General features: G+C 39.4%; 1 protein-coding gene across 13 annotated transcripts in view; it reads left to right on the forward strand.

The window, feature by feature from the left end:
* RALGAPA1 (Ral GTPase activating protein catalytic alpha subunit 1) overlaps window positions 1-25,641 on the forward strand; it is a 246,975-nt gene that overhangs the window by 84,910 nt on the left and 136,424 nt on the right. For 7 of the 13 annotated variants that reach the window (XR_003999976.1, XM_030559262.1, XM_030559256.1 and 4 more), the window contains exons 17-18: window positions 6,126-6,266; window positions 22,753-24,294. The exons of 1 other annotated variant lie outside the window; for it this stretch is intronic. Coding sequence is in view for 11 of the 12 variants with exons in the window: in XM_030559262.1 (XP_030415122.1) it covers window positions 6,126-6,266; window positions 22,753-24,294 (1,683 nt within the window). In the remaining variant the exon portion in view is untranslated. The remainder of the gene's footprint in view (window positions 1-6,125; window positions 6,267-22,752; window positions 24,295-25,641) is intronic. 5 more of the 13 variants (XM_030559263.1, XM_030559264.1, XM_030559265.1 and 2 more) reach the window with 3 other exon arrangements.

Consider the following 25,641-nt stretch of genomic DNA (forward strand, 5'->3'; position numbering starts at 1 on the left):
CTCCTGAAAGGATCCAGGAGTTATAGTGGATTACAAATTGCATATAAATCAACAACATGATGCAGTTGCAAAAAAAGGCTAAAATTCTGGGGTGTATTAACAGGAGTGTTATATTTAAGATGCAGGAGATAATTGTCCTTTTTGCTCAGCGCTGGGGAGTGTTCAGCTGGAATATTTTGTGTCCAGTTTTGGTGCCACATTTTAAGAAAGATTTGGATAAATTGGAGAGAAAAAAAGTTGAGAAAATATGACTTATGAGGAAAGCTTGAAAAAATTGGCATAGTTTAATCTTGAGAAAAGAAAACTGAGGGGGACCTGATAAGTCTTCAGGTATGTTAAGGGCTGTTACAAAGAGGACTGTGATCAGTTTTTCTCAGGTCCAGTGAAGGTAGCATAAGAAGTAATGTTCTTAATTTGCAGAAAAGGAGATTTAAGTTAAATATTAGGAAAAACATTCTAACTAAAAGCGTAGTTGAGCACTGGAGTAGGAATCCCTGTTGTTAGAGGTTTTCAAGAGCATCTTACGCAAACACCTGCCAGGGATGGTCGACATATACTTGCTCCTACCTTAGCACAGGGACTGGACTAGATGACCTCTCAACATTTCTGATTCTGTGATTATTTGTTTAATTATTTGTTTAGCATCTAAAGCCTCCATCAGGGCTGGAGATCCATTGTGTAAAATGTGTAGTAAGACACAATCTCTACCCCAAAAAGCTTTAAAAACAACTTCAAATGTATTTTTCATGCATTCAAACACCAATCTGCATTTCCTGTCTAATGTTGATAAGTTGACCGTCTCTAGTTTAACTAACCTTCATTATGGTTCATATATTTAAAATATAATTATTGGCTCTCTCTGGTTCATTTGTGATTACCCTTGTATGAGAGTTTTCTGTTAACCTTCAGTGCCTTAACAAGGTGATACCAAATTAAAGATCCTGTTATATTTTTGCTGTCTCTAAATTTTAACATTTCAAAAGGTAGATATTGTATGGTTTCATTCTGAAATCACTGAAATTTGTCCAGGTCAAACTACATATTGACCTAATCAGTAACAAACTAATCTGATCTTAGTCTCATTGTAACATATCATCTTTTTGTTTTTTTTCTCTCCCAAACAATCCTATTCCATGAAAGAATCTTAACAGGACTTTTATTTTATTTTTCTATTTATTAATATAACCATTTAAAAAATCATAAATCTCCATGTTTACATGTGAATATATTTTCTGTGCACAAGTGTCCCAGCACTAATATTACAGTTAAGGTGCAAACCCCAAAAATAGGTGCCAGAGCCAGCCCTCCAAATCACTATATGTTTTTAAAAAATTATGAAGTGATTAATAGTCCATTTGTGATATACAGTAACATACTCTAATATCCTTTTGGATACTAATTTTTTCATATATATTTACAATTTACTTCATTTGGAATAAGTAATCGGATAATTTTAAAAATTGAACTCTGATATTAGATAAATTTTCCTGCAAACTTCTTTATCAAACTGTTACTGTACTACTTGACATACAATATATTATGTAAAATGTGTAATGAGTTTCCTTCAGTTTTTGAATATAGAGAGTTAATGATTTTTAGTAGCCAGAGTTAACTTTTTAAAGACTTCTGCAGCTGGTGGTGATGTCTAGCATTAGCAACTGATTTGTTTGAGAACATCAAGGTTCCCCCTTCCACCCTAAATATGTAAGGCTGGCTCTGGTGAGTTAATTGAACCCTGCCTTATTTTAATCCTGTGCTTTATTTTCTTCTCCCTCAGAAACATAATTCTCATTAGGAGAGGAGAGGGAGACCAAAATCTTAACCCTATGCTAATATCTTAAAGCACTAGGAAGGCATTGCTTTGGTTTCTTATTTGAAATAAATGGAACATAAATTGGTTGTGACCATGGTTGTAATTGTAAGACCTTGGTGCCCCGGGGTAGAATATATCTTCTCCTACACCATATTTGGCTATTGGATTCTCTTAAATTCTATATGGACTCTGCAAACAGACCTGAATTTAGGTCTGGAATGGAGTCAGTCCTCAGATGTAGTGTTTGGTCTTTGATATACAGGATATTTCCTTTGATGGTTGGTAATATACTCCTTATATGTTTGAGTAGGGGAAGTATATGTTGAATATTTTTATGGTAAGAAAAAGATGGGGTTATTTTTCTATCTGTATGTTTTGTATACATCTGTCACCTCCGTTTTGAGCCATCCTCATGTCAGCACCCATTAGTTACACACACACATTTTTGTGTATGTATTTGAGTTGAGTAAAATTCACAGCTTCTCTGATGTGCAGTGTGTACATTTATTAGTCTGATCTTATGTAAAGTATTTTTTCAAAAAGGGCCTTTTAACTTTGTATGCATATGGGTTGAAAAATCTTTGTTGGGCTAGAGTCCAGGATTCATAGCCTAAGCAGCAGATTCTGGTCCTAGAGGTATATCATAATATGAAAAATCCACTAATTACTACACTTGTATGCAAGAACAATAGTAATGATGTGAGGTATTACTGATGCATAACTTAGGTGAGAATGTGGTCCCAAATAATCTACAGGTCAGAGTAAAATAGGCATACAATGAAAGCAGCAAATATGGCATATCCATCTGCCTCCTCTACTTCTTCCCTTCCCTTCCACTCCCTCCCACCAATCAAGATATGGAAGGAAAATAAATATTTTTAATTTTACTATTACTGTATTTATACAGAGAAAAAATATCAAGACTCTTCCTTGTGAACTTTCAGAATTGTCTGGTACAATTTATTGTAAAAATGCTGCTACAAAACCTTTGCTCATTTGAAAACTTCAAATCCTGGTAATAAGACTCCCCTTACTTGACTACTGATACTAATATAGCACATCTTATTTAAACTACAATAACTTTAAAATTTGAGCTAGCCTGGCTAATGTATTTCACAGCACCTGATAGGCAGTTGTCTTAATAATATTGATTTGCATTTTTATCTTGGAAAGGCAGTTTAAATTTCCATAATCTCAAATGGGCTGTTCAGAAGGCTGAAACACTATCCCAGGGCATGGAGTTGAGGAGGCAAACTCTTAATTACAAGGAACACTTCATTTAGAACAACAGGAATACTTGTGGCATCTTAGACACTAACAAATTTATTTGAGCATAAACTTTCATGGGCTATAGCCCACTTCATCAGCTGCATAGAATGGAACATATAGTAAGAACACACACACACACACACACACCATGGACAAAGTGGAAGTAGCCATACCAACTGTAAGGAGGCTAATTAATTAAGATGAGCTATTATCAGCAAATTTGTGTTGAGTCTAGTATCGTATTATAAAAGTTTGGTACATGCTCTGTAGTTTAAAAGATCTTCTTATATCCATGTTCATTTGATTTATTTTAAGATACACAATAATGCATGCTGTGCATCTAATAATAGAATATGGCCTATATTTTAATACTATAAATTTTGAAAATAAAGGAAGCTGGAGCCTTGCGCTTACCGTTACTTGTAGACTTCGCAGCAAGGCTACTTCTAGTCAGTTTCTCTTTCATAAACAGAGGGCTTGTCTACAACACTGAGTTTGTGTGAATCGACCCTGTACTAGCTTGCTATACACCATCTGTCTGTATGGACCCTGATGTGCATTAACAGTTCCCTAGTCCATTTTGATCTATCGAGGACTTTTGAAATAGAACTAGATCAAAGTACACAAATGAACTGACACTAACAGACACTTAAGACTTGTCTACCCTGACACTTTACAGTGCTGCAACTTTCTCACTTGGGTGTGAAGCTCTCCTCTCTTCCCCCCCACCTCCCCAGCACAGCAAGTTTCAGCACTGTAAAGTGCCCGTGTAGACAGTGCACCAGTGCTGGGAGCTAAACCACCCCTCTTTCTTTTTTTTAAGAGAGAGAGAGAGAGATCTCTCCCAGCACTCTGCCAGACTACTCAAGCCAGTGCTTTAAAGTTGCCAGGGTAGACTAGCCCTTAGCATATAGGGAGCTAATGCAGAGTAGATTCATACCCCAACTTGCACCAGTTAAATATTTGTGTAGAGAAGCCCTATGTTTAATAGGAAACTGTTTTGATTTAAAACATGTCTTACAAGACGCTCTTGTAAGTGCTTTTAGAACTGTATAATCTCTAGACTCCACTTGTCCCATGTGTTTCCTGCTCCACATACATTGATTCACCATTTTTTTTCTGCATGTCGCTATATTAGAGGCATCCCTTTAATTGGGGTGATAAGTGTGCTGTGACTAATTCCAACTTGTGCCACCTCCATGTACTTCTGATTCCCATGCAGAATTGGACTCCAGTATTTTATTTCAAAATGTTTTGAATATACATGCAACTGAGTAAAAAGTCTATAGATATTGTATTTACTAATCAAGCTTTAATTTTTTTTAAAAACACTGAAATTCCCATGAAAAAATTGTCACTGTATAAGGGTTTTTTATATTATTTAATTAAGATTTCCATCATGCAAATATGAAGGAGAACACTACTGGAAGATCATGAATTGTATCTTTATAAGCTTTAGTTATAATGACAGAAATAAATTGTTTGTATCTGTTCTTACCGATATACTACAAAATGGAAACGGACCAATATTATCCAAGGAACTCTTAAAATTATTGGGAATATGGCAAATATAACTCTTATCCTGCAACCTTTATATAAGTAATCTCAATCTTGGATTGACTTAAATCAAAGTGATTTAATTGACTAATTCAAAATCAGCCAGCAGAAATCCTTGATATAAATGATCTGTTTTAATCTTGTTTTGCATTTGTAGTTTTTAGTTATTTTCCTAAAGAGAGGTTGATTCTTGTTGCCTGGTATCCAATAAAACTTGATTAGCAACTCAAAAATGCAGTTTTTACACTAAATTTGATACTTTTTAATAACCAGGAGGAAACACTACATCTATATGTATTTATTTAAGCTTAACACGCACTTATTGAGGTTCTTAATATTTGTATTTTTTAAACTTGTTAGAAATGTGCCATTCAAGATTTTCTGATTTACTAGATTTATTTTTACTTGTGATTTTTGTCAAGCTGCGTTTGGATGGAAACTGCAATTAAAATAAGAATGCATAAAAACTGCAATTCATACTTGTTTATTAATTAACTAAAATCAAACTAAATGAGCTGGAAATACAAGGGAAAAGTAAGTTTATCAAACAAGTTTTTCATTTAAAACTAACTTTTTTTTTAGACCAAAGGAAGTATGTTATCTGTGGTTAGCAAATTGAACTGGTTGGTTTTGGCCACAATGTTCACTATGTCCTTCAAGATTTTTAGAACTAGTAGATCTCAACCTTTCACATACCTCTTCATTTATAAATTGGAAGCGGAAAACAGTCTTTTCAGTCAGCTCTCATTTGGTTTCTCAACTTTGAAGCTGTCATTGAACTGAGCTAGTTAAATAAACTGTAGTAAGAAAATATTCATATCTGGGAAGATTTATCAAATATCCATTTATGTTCAGAACTTACTATTGAAATTTTCTATACAAATAAGAAACTGTTAATCAACTTCAACTAGATTTTTGTAAACTATTTATATTATTATTATTATAGTATTGTGTTTAAACTTTTAATCTCTGACAAAAATAATTTTTTTTTAGTATTTTAAACCCAATGGAAATTCTTGAATTGAAAATTGTTTGTTTCAAAATCAGGATACTCTTGTTCAACACTAAAGCTAGTCTAGAAAAATAGAACTATAATAGTGTAAATTACTTTTTAGATTAAAATTGCACAAGTTCTGATTGTTTTTGGAATGATGTTGAACTTGCTGATTTTTCAACCCCTGATGCAGTGGAAAATACTATTTAATTAGTTTATCAATTTTGGATGGAAAATCCTTGTAACTGTCAGACTAAAGACATTAGTGCTGCTTTACATAAAAAGTTGAAAACTCAAAATGTCTTATGTGTCCACTGATTTTTTTTCTTTCTTACAGCTCTGCCAGTATCTGCTGTGCTGAAATGTTTTAAGTTTGAAAGTTTTCTTCCTTTCTTTGTTTTCTCTGTTGCTGCTTTTTGTGTGACACAAGCCTTTCATTATAGTCACTCTTCTTTTTTTCCTTCCCCACTTCTTTCTTTTCCTTTTTTGAAGCCATGAGAAGCCGATCCATTGGTGAATGTGCTCTGCCATCGGCCTATATACGCAGTGCTAAAAGTGCTCCTGTTCTGATCCATACTTCCAAACCCTTCTTGCCTGATATTGTTCTCACTCCCCTTTCTGATGAGCTTTCAGGTAGTGCCACCTCTGCTAATTTCTGCACTCCCTTTATCACTTTTTTTAATCCCTCTGCTTTCAAATTCTGCTAAATCAATAAATTCTTCAAAGTAAAATATTATGGGGCAGCGGGAGGAGAAGGGAAAAGATTAAGAATGAACATTTTGAGTTATGTGAAATATCATGCTTTATTTGCAACCCGTTCTGGAGCTGTTAGAAGTTAGTGCTGTGCCAATTTTTATTAATATGAAGGTGGAACTTTTCTACTTTTTCAGTTTACTCATAAAGGTAATTTAACATCCATAGACTGGGGGATAGAATTGCTCTACAGCTTTATTTGTCGTGGAGGGGGAAGGAGAGGAAAAAGAGGAACACATTGTTTGACTGACTTGCCATAGGCAGTCTTTCAACATAAGAGTTTTTGCATGCTGTCCACAGACATTGTACTGTCAACATTATGGCAACTGTAATAGAAAAGTAACTTATGATTAAATATTTATAAAGAGATTCTTTAGAAAAGCCAGGTAGAATGGAAAAATATATTCTACAGTATGCCTGCCTCCTTTAAAATATATTTAAAGTGGAAAATATATAGTTTGAAATCCCCAAACAGTTTTTTTTTAAAAAGAAGATAAAGTCTTCTGTACAGAGCTGGAGTTTTCTGAAAACATGATTGGTGCTGCAGAATGGTTGGCTGGAAGTTTGACAATAGTGTCTTCTCGAGAATTTAGTTTTTCAACAAATAAATAAAATTTAGAATCAGCACAAACAAAAATTTTTAAACGTAACTAGCTGGTTGTGCTAGATGTGTTGAGTATTTTTTTGCCTGCTGTTTTGTAAGTACCTTTATTAAGCTGTTAGTTTCTTTTCTGCTAACATCCCTCCGTATTATCCCCTGCCTAACAAGGTCTTCCTGAAGCAACCCGACAACTTGTTACCTTTCCTCTAAAATGTACATTCCTGGGTAACCCCATTAGTATTCCAAGGTACTCTATGCTGGGAAGCAGGTTGGACTAGAACAATGGTTTTCAACTTTTTTTTTTTTTTTTAAATCCACAACCCACCATATCCTGCAATCTTTTATGTGTAAACAATGGTTGGATTTGGGTCTCTGGATAATTTTGGGGGTTGTTTTTTAGGGGGGCAGTATGGTATAGTCGATAGAGCACTGGACTGGGATTGAGGCTTCCTGTCTCGGCCATTAGTCTGCTGGGTGACCTTAAGCATGTCAGTTTGCCTCACTGTGCCTCAGTTTCCCCATCTGTAACATTCTTTGTAAAGTGCTTTGAGATGTGTGGGTGAAAATAGTTTTAAAAACTAGATGGTACCAGTGTACTCCATTTATAAGAATCGCTGATAAAAGAATCAAGCGCATATAGTGATCAAAACCACTGGGATAAAATAATTCCCTGTACAAACCTATACTCTGCTTTTCATTTCAAATCAATCATTTATAAAAATCAAATCTTCTGGGACACATGTGATTCTTATAAAAGGAAAGCATTGTGTTATTATTTCCATTTATTTATTTTGTCAGTTGTGGATCTAAAAAAAGGGGGGTTAAAGAATTTAAGGTTGCTAGGACAGGAAGAAAGTTAATGGTGGAGTCTTGTGCCCACCGGTGTCTTCCCTGGTGTTCCTTCATAACCCAACCGTGTTGTTTTACTCTAGTGTTTGAGTTTTGAGTGAAAATAATGCAATAAGGTTTTTGTGCAGAATTTCAATGTAATATTTTTCATTATAACTCAACGTTGCTTGCTAATGCCATACTATTCTAAAATCTCTTTCATAAAAGATTGGGCTAATCTAAAAAAGCTTCTAAATACACCAGCGGGTAGGATGGAGTTAGGAAGATTATTTAGCACTATAAGACATCTAGTAGCCCTATTCTGATGCATATTGATCTTTTAATCTGTAAATCTTGACTGAATTTTCTCCTTGGTAAAAATAAAATGCATTCAGTACAGCATCAGTATACTGGTAGATGAAGCACCAAACACTGTATGCATACATATGTAATATAAAGAACAATGCAAGTGACCATGATGTAGTGGATAAAGATCCTTAAAAGAGCCTATACATCTTAAAATCAAGCAAACAAAAACCACTTTTCTGACTTCAAAACAATTGATACTTTTTCCTATATCATTCTCCTCGCCCACAAAAATAACTGAGGCTCTAAAGTGACTAACATGGGCTTGGAATACCTTAGGTTTTGTTGTTGTTTTAATTAAATGAACACAAATCACTGCAGATCAGTCTTAGTATTCAAAAAGGGAAAAAGAAGGCTTTTACCTTCCTCTCTCTGGTAATACATCTTGAATTGCGCTAAGAAAAAATTACACTTTCCGGATTCTGTTCTGTGGTGTAAAGCACTTAAGAGGTCATTTAAAAAGGAAGGGAAAAATATGCTGAATACTATTCCCCATAATGGAAGGACCCACTCAAAAGTGATTAGCTGCTATCAGAAAATGAAGGCTGCTAATTTGTCTCCTACACATTCTTAGGAGTTATGAATTTGAATACTGATTATCTACTGAATTCCTTTATTGGTGTTCAGAACTGGAGACTGGATTTTCTAAAAATATTACTTTGAAAGACCTTTTTTTTGCAGTGTGCCTCTTGCTTTAAAAGGACATTTCCTTTGGTATGAATGTAATAAGTGCAATTATAATTATCTTGAAATTGTCTAATGTTTAAGATAAGCAAGCATTTTTCTACTTTTTTTTTTTCCGAATACACCCAGTGAGTAAGTATTCAGTCTGCTTTGTACTCCATAAAATTAATTCATTTGAAGCTATTGAGAGCTCAATCGTGCCTCTGCCAGTAAGCCTCTGTTAGAGCCAGCATTGCTCATAACAGCCTGAGAGGGAAGCTGCAACCCAATGAGTCAAGGCTCCACACTCCAGCCTATTTCTTCCCACTTGTTTGGAGGTAGTTGGAGCAGTTTTATGGAGGCTCCATCAGTTGCAGTGCTGCTATCTGTGATGCAGATAGCTGATACAGGAGCATAAGGGGGCACAATGTGCCCCCTCATAGCCTTACACCACTTTCATGTAGTGCATGTCACCATTTGGCTGGCCTGAGTTGGTTCATTGAAATGATAATCCTCCTGGCTTTATACCTTTTCTGTCATGTGCTTCCAGCTGCTAGAGGATACCTGCTCCTATCTTCTAGCATGAAAGAGGGAGCAAGAGAAATTAATGTCTATCAGAAATATATGAAAAATATAGTTCCTGGTGCAACACTTTTATAATGAAAAGATGGACACCCCTTCCTAGTGGCCATGAGCTGCAGCTTTACTAAATCACATTTCTGCTTGCTTGATACAATATGATGAATGGTGGAGAATTCTTGATGCTCATTCTGTCTTCCAGTTTTACAAGCTGTTGACCATGTTCTCAAGGGTTATTCTGTTGAGCCTTAAGATTCAGTGTTAGGATCTAGCCTTGCATTCAGGAACATCAGGCAGTGGGATGGTGGTATGTTTGGTAGATACCAAATGGTTGTGTCTAATCATCTGGCAGGTCAATTTTTTCCAAGAACCAAGTAAAATTCTAGATTCTGATGACTGTGGCAATTTATATGTCCAACACAGTGTTTCTAGAGATCAAGGGCACAGAATTGGTAACCGGAGTGGGCTTCACATATAGCTTCTAATATGAAAGCTCTAAATCTCTTTACTTGATAAGATAAGGAAGCAACAACATGGCCTGCTCTTGAGAGAATGTTAAACTTTAATGTTGCAGTATGCATGCCCAGGCCAGTACAATTAACCTTCTACTTTCTGTCAGTTTAGGCTGATGACTACAGCCAGTCTATGTAGAAGAGCATCTTAGCATTCCTGAACTGTTCTCCCACTAGGGTGGCTAATTCTTTAATACTCTTGGAAAGACTCCTATAGAGGCTGTATTTGTAGTGACTCACTCTTCATAGAACCTTTAATTTTTATAAAGTGTTACAGGAAACAAATATATTAGCAGGTCTGTGTTATGGTAAGTAATAGCAATGAATAGAGGCCAAAATTTAAATATAATCTGAGTGAACAGGGATTTCACATCCAATTACACTTTTCTTTTAGTATTCTTTTCACATCCTTAGCATGTTCGTAAGACTGAATACATTTCAGAATGCACAGCTAGATAAGCTAGAAAAACACTGCTTTCATGACTGCCCCTTTGTGCAAGGTAGATGGTGAATACATTTTTGTAATGGTAAGATCCTCTGGTTTTGTATCAGATGGGACTGGCCAGGGACTCGAAGCCTTTCTTTAGAACCTCATGATTCCTACCATGTGAGGGAGGTCCGATGCTGGCTTCAGATTTATTGAAATAAAATATTGTCATAGGCCTTGGTATAGGTTTATAATGCTGTGGGAGAAAACTGCCCAATGGTGTAACCAGGCCAATTGGAATGTACAGCTGTACATGAACCTATGTTGAAAGCTCATTGTCTGCCTTCACTATCTGGCCACTGCTTCTCTCTGTCCTGGAGTTCCACACCATGTGCATTGTCCCATGCCTCTAAAACTGCCAACCCAGGTGCATGTGGCAAATGGCATATACTGCTAGTATGGGGAGTATCTGACTAGATTAGGCAACTGTGATGTCTCCTGAGAGAGCCTTATAATGCCATATACTGTGAGAGGAGCGTTGCAGATGACTAAAGCCACAAGAGATACCACTTATGCTGCTTAGTGGGCACTGGAGCCAGTAGCCATACCAAACATCCGATCAGTCCATCCACCCCCTCTATTGGCTCTGATTCTGACCCCAGAGCCAGGGGACCTAGCTTACATCGTCAGCAGTGAGCTGGAAAGCTTATTTCTGCACAGGAACAGTTTCTCTTTATTTTTGTTACCTTTGGATTCCAACCAAAGAAGGCCCACTTTGTTATGGTTTGTGTGCTCAGATGGCAGTTTTTATACCTCTTCACAGGCTTCAGTCAGCTGGTTCCAGTCCATCTCATACCAGTAATGTTGTCTCTGCTTGTTCCTTGTTCTTTCATCTCACCTTCAAGTGTCTTCTAAATTGGGGTGGGGTATTCTTCGAGCGCTGGTCCCTATTTGTACTGTGGGGTATGCATGTGTTCAATGCATCCGAGTCCACAAGATTTTTGATAGAAATGGCTGCTGTTCCGCATCTGCACAGTCATCGTCCTGGTGCTTCAGACTGAGGGTATAAATGGCAGCATAGACCTCTCCAGTTCCTTTCTACTACCCGTGGTGTGAAACAGAATGGTCCAGCACTTGCTTCCTTCACTGATTTATCTGTAAATGTTTGTTAGTTTTCCTTAGGATAATAGTTTATACAAGTAGTTGTTCAGTGTTGCTAAATTTGGTGACTTCACTTCCCCTCCCCCCCACCCAGTTCAGTGACAACCACGCCCAGTCTACTGCATTGCAGAAACTCATGTTCACTCCAAGTGCTCAATTGCCAATCCTTTCCTCTAAGAACCTGCAAGGTACGTGAGTACCGACTGCAGAGGTTCCTAATGGACCAGACCCAGGAGAACCCCTTATACAATGGGCTGAGGAACCACAGAGTGCTCCACCAGGCTCTGTAGACTCCATTACTGCCAAGAAAGGTGGGAATAAGTCCTCCACCGCCTCTAAGTGGAAACATGAGGGAAGATCCTCTCATAAGCAGAGGGATAAATCTCCATCTGAGCTGTCTCCTGAGAAGGGAGCCCCCTTTTATAAGTTCTTGGGGACAGTACCACAGCACCTCTTTCCAAGCATAGCACTGAAACCCTGGCCCTGAATAGCAAGACTGCTTTGAAATCAGCACCATCGACGACTACACTACTGTCCAAAGCACAATTGAAAGAAGAGTATTGGCGGCAACCAGCACAGATAGTATCAGAATCTTTGACTTAGGAGTCCTCATTGCCAAGATCTCTCATTAAGCTGGTTCTGATGGTGCAGGCAGAGAGGAGCACTCGTTTCTCCCCTTATTAAGAGAAAAATACAGTGCTCAGCAAGACATCCTCATCCTGCAGGATTCTAAGTTTTTCCCATTCTTTCAGGCCTACCATCTCTAGACATTCTGACTTCATCTATTGAGGAATGGCACAACAGGGGAAGTCCTTCCACCAGACCTTCTACTAATCAAGGTCTTGCTAAACCAACAGTATTGTCAGTGTATACAGAGATTCGGTCTCTGGTATGCTCTACTAGCAGAGATACTATGAAGTATACAGTACCATCAGCACGGCTCATGGAACACAATCCAAGCAGATGGTGCTCCTCATGAACATTGATGCCAAAGGGGCAGAATTTTTATTTACTCATTCGAATCCAAACAGTTTGAAGTGCTTATCGAGGAAGAAAAGCTGATTGCAAGATCATTACGGCAGACTGCACTTGCTGTCAGCCTCCCATTCAATGGCCACAGCAGTGGTCATGGGGAGAGCATTGTGGCTTCGGTCTTCTGGGTTCCTGGGAAAGGTCCAATCCACGGTAGAGGGCTTGCCCTTTGAGGAGAATTATCTCATTAGTGAGACGACAAAGTCCCTACACTTACCAAAAATTATAGGGGAACTCTGTTTTCTTGGTGTTTATACACCAGCATCCAAGAGAGTTTTCCATAGGCTGCAACCATACAGGCGAAGACCTACTTCCCAACCATTTTTCTACCACAGACCTTATGAGCCTCTAAGGCAGTGTCAGAGGCTGCAAAGAACTAGACAGACTGCGCCTCTTGATTTTTACCTTCGGAACTCAGCCATCTGTAAGGAAACAATTATGACAAGATTGCCTAGAGCTGTGAACCGACTCTGCTCCTACACTTGTCTTCCTATACCCAATTTGGAGGGCATCTAGTCTATTTCTTGAATGACTGGTGGACCCAAATGTCCAACAGATGGGTCCTCAACATTGTTCATGCAGGATACATGATATAGTTCCTCTCCCTTTCTCCTTCAAAATCTCCATCCCTTTTCCTCTTCAGGAACAACTGTCATGAGGAGATGCTCATTCAGGAAAAAGGTTCCTTCTGCATCTGGGAGCCATAGACTCCTCAATAACAAGGGAAGGGTTCTATTCAAGATACTTCCTGATTCCTCTCCTCCCACCCCCCAAAAAAGGGAGAATGGAAACCTATCCTAGATCTATGATGACTCACTATCTACATTCAAGCAGTACGTTTCAGAATGGGAAAGTTAGTGTCAACAATTCTCTCATTAAACAAAGGAGATTGGTTCACGGTTCTCAACATGAGATCCCTATTTTTATATAGATATCTATCTGGTATACAAGAAAGTTCTCAGGGTCACTGAAGGTCCAAAACACTATCCCTATAAGGTGCTTTTGGATTTCCTACAATCCCAAGAGTGTTTATAAAGGTGATGTTAGTCATGGCAGCTCACCTCCAACACAACAGAATTTCTCTTTCCATACCTCGATGATTGGCTGTTGACAAGGAGATCTCATCAAGAGGTCCATTCAGCAACAACAGCTCTAATCAAGCTGCTGCCATCACTGGGCATCTGTGTAAACAAAGAGAAATCCATGTTGGGATAAGTATACACTACGGGATTATTCCGATTTTACCTAAACTGGTTTTGTAAAACAGATTGTGTAAAATCAAGTGCACACAGCCACACTAAGCACATTAATTCGGTGGTGTGCGTCCATGTACTGGCTAGCATCGATTTCTGGAGCATTGCACTGTGGGTAGCTATCCCATAGTTCCCGCAGTCTCCCCCACCCCTTGGAATTCTGGGTTGAGATCCCAATGCATGATGGTGCAAAAACAGTGTCACGGGTGATTCTGGGTAAATGTCATCAGTCATTCCTTCTTCCATGAAAGCAACGGCAGACAATCATTTTGCGCCCTTTTCCCCTGGATTGCCCTGGCAGACGCCATAGCATGGCAACCATGGAGCCCGTTTTGCCTTTTGTCACTGTCACCGTATGTGTACTGGATGCCGCTGACAGAGGCGTACTGCAGTGCTACACAGCAGCATTCATTTGCCATTGCAAGGTAGCAGAGACGGTTACCGGTCGTTCTGTACCATCTGCTGTGCCATTGTAAATTGGCAATGAGATGATGGTTACCAGTCGTTCTGTACCGTCTGCTGCTGTCATGGGTGCTCCTGGCTGGCCTCCGCTGAGGTCGGCCGGGGGCGCAAAGACAAAAATGGGAATGACTCCCTGAGTCAATCTCTCCTTTATGGTTTATCTAAAAATAGAGTCAGTCCTGCCTAGAATATGGGGCAAGTGTACTAGAGAACCAGTGTATCAGAGAACCAGAGAGCACAGCCGCTCTGTGTCAGATCCCACAGAAATTATTAGCTGCATGCCATTCATGGGGGGTGCCCCTGCAACAACCCCTCCCGTTGCTTCCCTCCTCGCCAACCTTCCTGGGCTACCATGGCAGTGTCCCCCCATTTGTGTGATGAGGTAATAAAGAATGCAGGAATAAGAAACACTGAGTTTTTAGTGAGATAAAATGAGGGGAGGGGCAGCCTCCAGCTGCTATGATAGTCCAGGCAGTACAGAATCTTTTCTTTACACAGGAAAGGGAGGGGGCTGATGGAGCTCAGCCCCCAGTTGCTATGATGAGGACCATTACCAGCCGTTCTGTACCATCTACCAGGAATGACTGGGAGTCATTCCTATTTTTACCCAGGCGCCCCCGGCCGACCTCACCTGAGGCCAGCCAGGAGCACTCTCAGAATGATGACAGCTATCAGTCCTTTTGTACGGTATTGTCTGCCACTGGGAAGGGGAGGGGAGAGGATGCTGCTATTCATTGCCGCAGCACTGCGTCTACTAGCAGCATGCAGTAGACATAGGGTGACATATAAAAAAGTCAAGAAATGATTTTTTTTCCCTTTTCTTTCGTGGGGGGGGAGGGGTGGTAAATTGAGGACATATACCCTGAACCACCCGGGAAAATGTTTTTGACCCTTCAGGCATTGGGAGCTCAGCCAAGAATGCAAATGCTTTTCAAAGACGGCGGGGACTGTGGGATAGCTGGAGTCCTCAGTACCCCCTCCCTCCGTCCCTCCATGAGCATTCATTTGATTCTTTGGCTTTCCGTTACGCTTATCACACAGCACTGTGCTGTGGACTCTGTATCGTAGCCTGGAGATTTTTTCAAATGCTTTCTCATTTCATCTTCTGTAATGGAGCTGTGATAGAACAGATTTGTCTCCCCATACAGCAATCAGATCCAGTATCTCCCGTATGGTCCATGCTGGAGCTCTTTTTGGATTTGGGACTGCATCACCACCCGTGCTGATCAGAGCTCCACGCTGGGCAAACAGGAAATGAAATTCAAAAGTTGCGGGGCTTTTCCTGTCTACCTGGCCAGTGCATCCAAGCTCGGATTGCTGTCCAGAGTGGTCACAATGGTGCACTGTGGGATACTGCCCGGAGGCCAATACCATCGATTTGTGGCCACACTAACCTTAATCCAATATGGTAATACCGATTTCAGCGCTACTCCTCTCTTCGGGGAGGAGTACAGAAACCGGTTTAAAGAGCCCTTTATATCGATATAAAGGGCCTCGTGTGGACGGGTTCAGCGTTAAATCGGTTTAACGCTGCCAAAATCGGTTTAAAGGTGTAGTGTAGACCAGGCCTTGGTCTCCACATAAATGATTGAACTTTATCAGGGCATCACTGAACTCAATTACAGTCAGGGCATATCTCCCAAAGGACAGACCCCTGATCATGAAGGCACTAGTCACAAAGCTTCAAGCCAGTCCATACCCATTTGTTGGGTCATGTCTTACTCTCTTAGGCCACTTGGCTGCCTGCACATATGTAATACTGTTTTCAAGGCTTCAACTTTGCAGCCTATAAGTCTGGCTCAAGATAGTATATGTCCCAAGCAGAGACAGCATGGAAAAACAGGAATCTATCCCTCAGAGAGTATATGAGACTCACTAAATTGGTGGAAAAAGTTACCAACTGTTTGTATGGTCTCCTATTCATTCCCCCTCCACATGAGAAAATACTCATCACAGAAACCTGCTTATTGAGATGGGGCACTCATCTGGGTGAACATACAGCATGCATGAGACATATTGACTTTACAGTTTGGAATTGCAAGCAGTTCTTGGAGCTTGCGAAAGGTTTCTTCCATACATAAAAACAGGACATGTTCAAGTACAGTCAAACAGTTTAATGACCGTTTTCTATATCGACAAGCAAGGGGGCATGAAATCCAACCCAGCCATCAATTTGTATAGCAGTCATCAGCCTGTAAAACTAGTGAATCAGTCACATCATTCTATCAGCAGTGCACCTTTCAGGGATATACAGTATTCTTGTAGACAGCCTCAGCAGATTCCTATCTGGGGATCAAGAATTGGAACTACAGAACGGTTTGGTTCAATCAACATTTCAGCAATGCGGACACTGACATCTGACTTGTTTACAATTCAGGACAACACAAAATGTAGCTATTGTTTTAGGGTCATCCTGAGTAAAGACCCCAAAGGGAAGACATTTCTACTGCATCAGGGCAGCTGATGTACTGCTCTCCACCCGTCCCACTCTTATTACGAGCACTGAGAAAGATGAAGCATGACAGAGCATTGGTGGTCATAATTGCTCGCAAATAGCCCAGACATTTCTGGTATCTCTGCATTCTTCAGATGTCAGCTCAACTGCATGTTAGTCTTTTTCTCCAGACTTCCCTTGCCCAAATACCTGAGCACAGAGTGGAGGAGCAATCAGGGCCTGATCTTGCTGTCCACCATGCCTTACTTATACATGAAAGATGGTGAGACTGGCTAAATTGGCTGTGACTGCTCCTCTGCCCACTTGTTCACAAGGTTGCATATTAGAATGCTAGTAATCTATTTATCAAAACTGGCATTCAGCACCACTGGACTTTGAGCTTAAGATTTTCAAAGGACTCTAAGGGAATTGGGTGCCAATCCTATTAATATTGTGTTGGAGTCAGCCACCCAACTCACTTCGAGTCCTTTGAAAATCCACACTTAGGGAAAAAAGGTTGTTGAACACCAACCATCATTCACTAGTTAAGAAGGCTCATAAGAGAGAAATTCATCCAAAATCTTCACTGTATGTGCACTGTAATGCACTAGCTTTCAGAAGGAAAATAACTAGCTCCAATTCAGCCTCTGAGATCTCACTTTTTCTGGTGGGGGAAAAGTGACATTTCTCCTTGAAAGTCAATCAGCTGACTAACAGACTTGTGGCAAAAATAATAATCTGTATAATACATATAGGATATTTTTACTATGGCTGTAATTGAATACAAGTCTATCATTTCTTCACCTTTCGGATGCTTCAAAATTGTGCTATAGCTCCGTGAATAGAATAGCAGTAAACTTTCCAAATTTAATCCACAAAATAAAAATGAGGATTTGCAAATTGATCCATGTAGTTAAAAATATGATTAGTACAGTCTGCTTTCTTTGGAGGCATATCTGCAGTCTTTTATCAAGGAACATTTTTTAATTAGAATCTTTTAAAAATAATTATATATGGCTCCATAACCATTTGGGACACTCTGTGATAACTAAAACATACAGGACACTTTTGAGAAGGGAGAGTGAGGCAATGGAACTGATGAGGCAAAGGAAGAAAAGATTCCTGGAAGAAATGGATTTGAAGGTGTTGGGCAGAGAGCAGGCTTACTGAACAGGAAGTGGGAATTTTTTCCAAGCATTGGGATGAAGAGGCAAAGGAAGCAATAAATTGAGAGAATAGGGAGGAGCCAGAGTGGGATACTTAATATTGTGCCTTTACAGCTTTCGTCCAAGTTAAGTGCAAAACTCTCTGATGAAACAATATTATGGCTGAGAATTGAAATGTAGACAAATCTATTTTTATAATGTCCCATAATTCAACCATACCTCTGCAAATGTTTTGTATTTTCTTACATATCGTACAGTCAATCCTAGAAATCTTCAGAATGAAAATATTTGTCTTTAAGAGCTCTAAGATGATAGATGAGAGCCAAAAAATCTGCTGCTTTCTCTCCACCCTCTGAATAAGCCTTCCCTGACTTCTGTTACCCTTCTGTAGATATTGAAGCAGAACCCCTCCCCATAAATTATGTGGAGAATCTCCTGCTATTTGCCATTTGATCTCAGAGCATGGATCCACTTCTTGGCTATGTGCCTGTTCTGTCATGCTCCCCAGCAGCTGCTATGAAGTTGTCTGCTTGTCCTGTCTCTCAACATAAAGTAATGGATGGGCCCAGCATATGGAGATAGGGAGGTTAGAGGAAGGAGAGATGTGATTGGGTTGGATTGGTGCATCTAAGAGCCCTGAGTTGCAGCCTTTCCTTCCTTTGCATAACTACAGACTCTCCCTGTCCTGCAACAACCCCCTCAGAGTCTTAGGAATGGGTCAATCCTGAAGAGTTAAACCTGTATTTTTGCATGTTTTTGACACCACTTGATTCAAAACCCAAGTAGGTGTTTCTGCAATGCAATTGATAAGAAATGTGTGCACGCTTCCTCCCACTCCCCGAATAAATAGTGTCCAAAATTAAATTTATGCCAATGTGCAACAAGGATGAATTACAGTTGCTGAGGATACCATAATGTTCTATGATTCTGTGTTCAGAAATACAAGATTAGGGTTGGAAGAGACCTCAGGATGTCATCTAGTTCAATCCCCTGCTCAAAAGAGGACCAACCCTGCTCAGCGGGTAATGATCGATGTCTCCATGTCTAGTTGGCAGCCAATATCAAGTGGAGTGCCCCAAGGGTCAGTCCTGGGGCTGGTTTTGTTCAATATCTTCATTAATGATCTGGAGGATGGTGTGGACTGCACTCTCAGTGAGTGCACTAAACTGGGATGCGTGGTAGATATGCTGAAGGGTAGGGATAGGGTACAGAGGGACCTAGACAGAGTAAAGGATTGGGCCAAAAGAAACCTGATGAGGTTCAGCAAGGACAAGTGCTGAGTCCTGCACTTAGGATGGAAGAATCAAATGCACTGCTACAGACTAGGGACCGAATGGCTAGTTCTGCAGAAAAGGACCTAGGGCTTACAGTGGACGAGAAACTGGATATGAGTCAACAGTGTGCCCTTATTGCCAAGAAGGCTAACAGTCTTTTAGGCTGTATAAGTAGGAGCATTGCCAGCAGATTGAGGGATGTGATCATTCCCCTTTACTCGACACTGATGAGGCTTCATCTGGAGTACTGTTTCCAGTTTTGTGCCCCACACTACAAGGATGTGGAAAAATTGGAAAGAGTCCAGTGGAAGGCAACAAAAATGATTAGGGAGCTGGAACACATGACTTATGAGGAGAGGCTGAGGGAACTGGGATTATTTAGTCTGCGAAAGAGAAGAATGAGGGGCGATTTGATAGCTGCTTTCAACTATCTGAAAGGGAGTTCCAAAGAGGATGGATCTAGACTGTTCTCAGTGGTACCAGATGACAGAACAGGGGGTAATGGTCTCAAGTTGCAGTGGAGGAGGTTTAGGTTGGATATTAGGACAAGCTTTTTCACCGGGAGGGTGGTGAAGCACTGGAATGGGTTACCTAGGGAGGTGGTAGAATCTCCATCCTTAGAGGTTTTTAAGGTCCGGCTTGACAAAGCCCTAGCTGGGATGATTTAGTTGGGAATTGGTCCTCCTTTGAGCAGGGGGTTGGACTAGATGACCTCCTGAGGTCCCTTCCAACCCTGATATTCTATTATTCTAACCCCAAATAAATCATCCTAGCCAGGGCTTTGTCAAGCCGGGCCTTAAAAACCTCTAAGGATGGAGATTCTACCACTTCCCTAGGTAGCCCATTCCAGTGCTTCACCACCCTCTTAGTGAAATAGTTTTTCCTAATATCCAACCTAGACCTCCCCCACTGCAACTTGAGACCATTACTTCATCTTAATGAAGTGTTAACTCAGGTACTCAAAAATTTTGAAATTTTTATTATCATTAACTAATGCACTGCTAATCAAAGTGGGGAAGAAAGAAGTAAGGTGATCATATTATGAACAACTGCACTCTGCTGAGAGAGGAATCTCATTTTAGTCACTCAAGTGGGTGCAGCTTATTTTGTGGACAGAGCAGAGCTTGGATGAGTACCAATACCACCTTTTTCTAATTTGCCTCCTGCTTGTCCTTATTAATTGCCTAATCCAAAATCCATTGAAGTCATTGAAGATGCCAATTGACATCAGTGGGCTCTAGATCAGGCCCAAAGTATTAAGCTCATGATAAACTTGTTTAAAATTTTTTTTATCACAACCACACCCTCTTCCCCTCCCCTCAAAATTACTTTTAGCATGAAAATATCTACTTTCTTTTTCCACCACCACCCCACAAATGGATACATTCATATAACTCAGAAATGGGTATATGAAAGTGTACCTGACTTCTCCAAAATATTCACCTTTGGTTGAATAACAAACAAGAAATTTCACCTCAAAGGTTAAATTGCTCTGCATACAAGCTCCTTAAACGGGAGATTTGTAAGGTAACTTCAGTCTCAGTCTTAATTAAATGTTGCTGTCATAGTTTTAGGTGACTGTGAACTAGTAATTCAGAAAATTTTGAGGTGAAGTCAGCCTACTTTCTTTAACATAGGATGGTTAATCTTGCAGTAACATGTCAGAGTCTCTCTTGTTAAATTTTGAGGTGGAATATATCCTGGTTTTACATCTTTGCAGTCCTGGACCGTAATTAATTAATTTAACCTTAATAATTCCTCCATTTTTATGATCAAGTAACCTTGATGGTTAATAATGGTTCTGGCTTTTAAAAAGAATCTGCATTTAAAAAAACATAACCAGGAAGTGAGTGATTCTAACAAAAACAAGGCAGATTTTTTTATAATAAAACTATTATACATTCCATTACAAATTCTGCTTCGAATAGCTATAAATTCCTATCAGGAAACGGATACTATTTGAGCATCCGTAACAGCCATTTGCTGTTATCCATTTTTCTGTATCCCACATCACTGATTTGGTACTATACAGTGTAATGTTAGGGTTTCCATTAGCATTTTAGGAAATTTGAGGGATGATATAGTTTCTCAATTCAGTGGATTATGTGAAATGGACTGGTGTGATCTCTGCCCTTTTGCCGGGGGATATGCATTGGGCCTGCGGAAGCCCTGCACTTCAGTTAGTACTAACTTTCACTTGTATTAGCAACCTAAGCAGATGGGCCAAGAACTAATAATTGAATGGGTATAGAGTGCTTTCTCCTTTCACCCATAAAGATGGTTTTTCTTTTATACTGGTTAACTGTATTAACTGTTCTGTGGATGTAAGATTTCAGTTTCTAGGGACTTGTCTACATTACCTGCTGGATCGACAGGCAGCGATCGATCCAGTGGAGGTCGATTTATCGTGTCTAGTCTAGACGCGATAAATTGACCGAGCGCTCTCCCGTCAACACTGGTACTCCACCGGGGTGAGAGACGCAGGCGGAGTTGACAGGAGAGCATCAGCTGTTGACTTCACTGCAGTAAGTAGATCTAAGTATGTCGACTTCAGCTACGTTGGTCATGTAGCTGAAGTTGTGTAACTTAGATCGATTTGCCCCCACCCTACTCCCCCAGCGTAGACCAGGCTTAGGGCTTTAAAGTTCATGAGTTATCAAACCTAAATTTACTTGACTAAAACTTTGTTTGGTTTGTTTGTTTGTTTGTTTTGTTTGTTTGTTTGTTTTGTTTGTTTTGTTTTTGGTGTGTGGTTTTGGGGGAGAGGGAGTAGGTATGGGGTTTTTTTTGAGAGAAGTTAATTTGTTGTCTCTTGGTCTGGTCCCAGTCCTGGTCTGTTTTTTGGCTTCCCAACATGAGATCTTTTAACAGTTAGTGTGATAATATCTGTTACCTGTGTATCAGTTATCCCTTTAGTTTTGCATTCTTGAAGACTAGAAATATGTAGAAAAATATCCATTTAACAATAAAGAATTAAGTTAACTTGTACTTCGTTTGCACATGTGTGTCCCAGAGGCCCAAACTCCTCCACATCTTCTCTTTTTAAAATGTAAGCCTTCATGTATGCATTATGTGTTAGATTAAAAAAATAAATTACTGGAGACTGATAAATATTAGGTGTCACCCATGTGTACTGAACATTCTCATATTTCCAGATAACTACCATGTTCTCCTCTTGAATTATGTATTTCTCAAGAGTTTAAATCCATGGAGAGTTCTGCTGTTGAGATATTACAAGTACCATTTTTTTCTCTTTTGAACATTTAGTTAAAATAATTTTGCTTGAATTATTTAATTTATTGGCACAGCTCTAGCTTTAACTATACTTCCAAATGTTCCATGATCTCACTGTCCATTTCCATGCATGTTAACGTTTAAGCTGTGTTCTGATGGTCTAACTCATTTATATCATATTCTGTATGGCTATTGTGTATGTATTTTTAACAACATTTAATATTAGATAAAATATCTTTGTACTTAAGAAACAAGGCTCTGCACTCTTCGGTGTGCTTTTTTTTTTTTAAAGCATATCATTAGGATATAGCAGTGAAGAATAATAATCTTCATAGACTTACCTTGTGCACATTACCTATAATTTTTTTCTACAGACATTGATGATACTCAAATTCTTCCACGTCCATCTCGAGTCAGACATTTTTCACAGAGCGAGGACACTCCAAGCGAAGTTTTTGGTGCACTGAATGAGGAACAGCCACTGCCAAGAAGTAGCAGCACATCTGACATCCTGGAACCATTCACAGTTGAACGAGCCAAAGGTGCAGTTCCTGTCATTGACAGTTCATCCCATCATGCGCCAAGCTTACAGAGTTCCACTGAGACCTCTTCAATATATAGATCCACTGAAAGTCATATTACTGATACGAATAGCAGAGAGTCCTCCTTGGAAGTTGGGGATAGTATTTATGACCATCTCTGTCATTTGATAGGGCCAGTAGATCTTGCAAATACATCTTTTGAACAAAGCCAGTATGTTGACCTTGAAGGTGAAGATGATCTTCTTTCCTCTCTGAGAGAATATCTTAAGGAAAAAGAAGAACCTTGCAGTCACTATGAGATAGATAAATTTGAGGCTTCTCCTCCTGAAGTCATTACAACAGAAAATAGAAATGATAGTTCACCACTGGATGAATTAGAATATAGAGATCAGACTGTTAAATATGCAAGTAGCAACACTGTGGCCGAAAGAGCTGAACATGTAGAACAAAACCAAAGTGGCTTTATAAGTAATATTGCACCTACCCAGGTAGACAGTTTTACAAGAAATCAAGCAATCGATAAAGCCAAACAATTAAATATTGATAAACAAAATGAAAGCTGCTTTGAGCATGGGTCAAGTAGCCCTGATAAGAAAGAAAGGAAGAGATACCTGTACAGACAAACAGCCACTGAAGTTGATGTAGATGTAGCTGTGGAAGTAGCTTTAGCTGAAAAGCCTAGAAGTGCCCAGTTTAATGAAAAAATAACTGACACACGTGTTATGCATGCAAAGAAAGTTCTACCTAAAGCACCAGTTAACCCTGGAATGCCTCACGCTACAGGCAAACTTTTACCAACTAAAAGGAGTATATCTGAAACAGTAACCCATAAGGCCAAAATCATGAAAATAACTACTAAGAAACGAAATAGTGTTCATGTTACTTTTAGACCATCTACTGAGTCTGTTCAATTTTATAACCCTCTAGAAAACAGAGAGGCCCCCTGGAAGGCAAGACTTCGTAAACTCGGTGGCTTCAGTAGTGGTAGTGGTAGCGGTAGTAGCAACACAAGCACTAGCTCATCTGCTGTCTTGGAGCTAGTCAGACCAGGAGTATATAGACCTCTAGATGCAGCCAATACAGCTTCAATTAGTAGTAAACAGACTAAGGAATCCACAGAAGCTCAAACACCCATGTTGCAGAAAGAAGGTATTGCAGCTAATCAGTTGCATAATCGGAGTGCACCTAGGTCATCAGGTCAGGAGTCAGGACCACAGCAGGGCTCCCTGGGTGGTGTTTATAAAACTGTTGTACATGCTCTTTCGAAGCCGAAGGCAAATGTTTCCCCACAGAGGCAGAACAGAATACCAGCAGAGGCTCCACTGAGGGATCTGTACAGTCATGTAATGGGCTATTTTGGAAGGAAAGCTGCAGGTGAGCACTAACAGTGTGCACAGTGCAAAAGGAGAAAGGCAGCACCAGTTTGGCTTAATGCAACTGAAGCAAGCTCTTATAAGCAATCGAAAGGCTTTGGGATGATCACTGCTTTCCCTGTTTGGTTATGCATGCGCCTTTAGCCAGCTGAAATTTTCCCCAGCATAAGTTATGTTTACATACTTTAAATTACTAATTTCCCTTTTAAAGATACTTAGTTGAACCTCTTTGCTGCTGAAGACCATCAAGTTAGGGAAGAGGAAGAGACAGTAAATGACCTACCAAGGGATCAAATGCAAGTCTCCCTGCATCATAGCCTACACTAGAGGGCTTCGAAATTCAGCCTACTGTGTGGCTTTCAGATGTTTTTTTTAATTTTTAGTGGAATAGTAAGTCCTGGTACCTATTGTTTGTCTGGTAAAAAGACTCGGCTATCAGCTAAAATTGCTAGTTCATTTAGTATGTTTTCTTCCTCCTCCTCCTTCTCTCCTCCAAAACAAAAAATTCTCCAAAAATTAGGCTTTGAATTTGAGACTTGGCTTTTAATCAGTTATGTAACACATACAAAATATTTTTAACATTAAGTAAATCAGAAATTTCCTCTTATTTGGATGGCTTCATTAGAACAATCCAATGTGGCTTTCGTAATTTTTTGTTTGAACCATTTCAAAACATGCTTTAGGCCTTTCTGTATGCATTCACTGAAGTGGATGCAGTTACATCTTGGCAATCTCTATCATTGCTTTCTTTTTCTTTGGATCATGAATGTGCATAAAGGTCTCATGGTAGTCCTTCAGCTAAATATGGGACCTCTGTGGACTGATCAAACAGAACAAGCCTATTGTTCTAATATTCATCATCTTAGTTCACATCTGAAATAACCTTAAATGAACAATAAATTAACTTTCAGCAGTAAGGTAGGTTTTCCTTTTTTACACTGTTATGCTAGCATGATTAACAGAATGTTCTGTCATGCATCCTGCATTGAGATGTTAATGCCACCTGAGGGCAGTCTTTGTAGGCATAGCACAATAACAATCTAGGCAGTGGTATTAGTATCATACTATCTCAGAAAAAAGATTCTTTCTGTATCATTTATTTTAACATATTTTATGTAGTTTCTCCAAGAGAAACTGTTTACATTTGCAAAAGTATTGAGACACACTATTTCAAAATATCATTTTTTTTGAAATTTTGATATTAAGGTCCTATATTAAATTTATATAATTTTCACTGTAATCTCCTGAGGGATAATTGCAACCTTAAAGGCAAAAATGCTATAATTAGATGTAACATTCATAGTATAATTAAGGCAATGTAATTCTATATAATGTGGAAACTAAAAAA

This window comes from Gopherus evgoodei, chromosome 4 (assembly GCF_007399415.2).
Source record: "Gopherus evgoodei ecotype Sinaloan lineage chromosome 4, rGopEvg1_v1.p, whole genome shotgun sequence".
NCBI classification, from domain to species: Eukaryota; Metazoa; Chordata; order Testudines; family Testudinidae; genus Gopherus; species Gopherus evgoodei.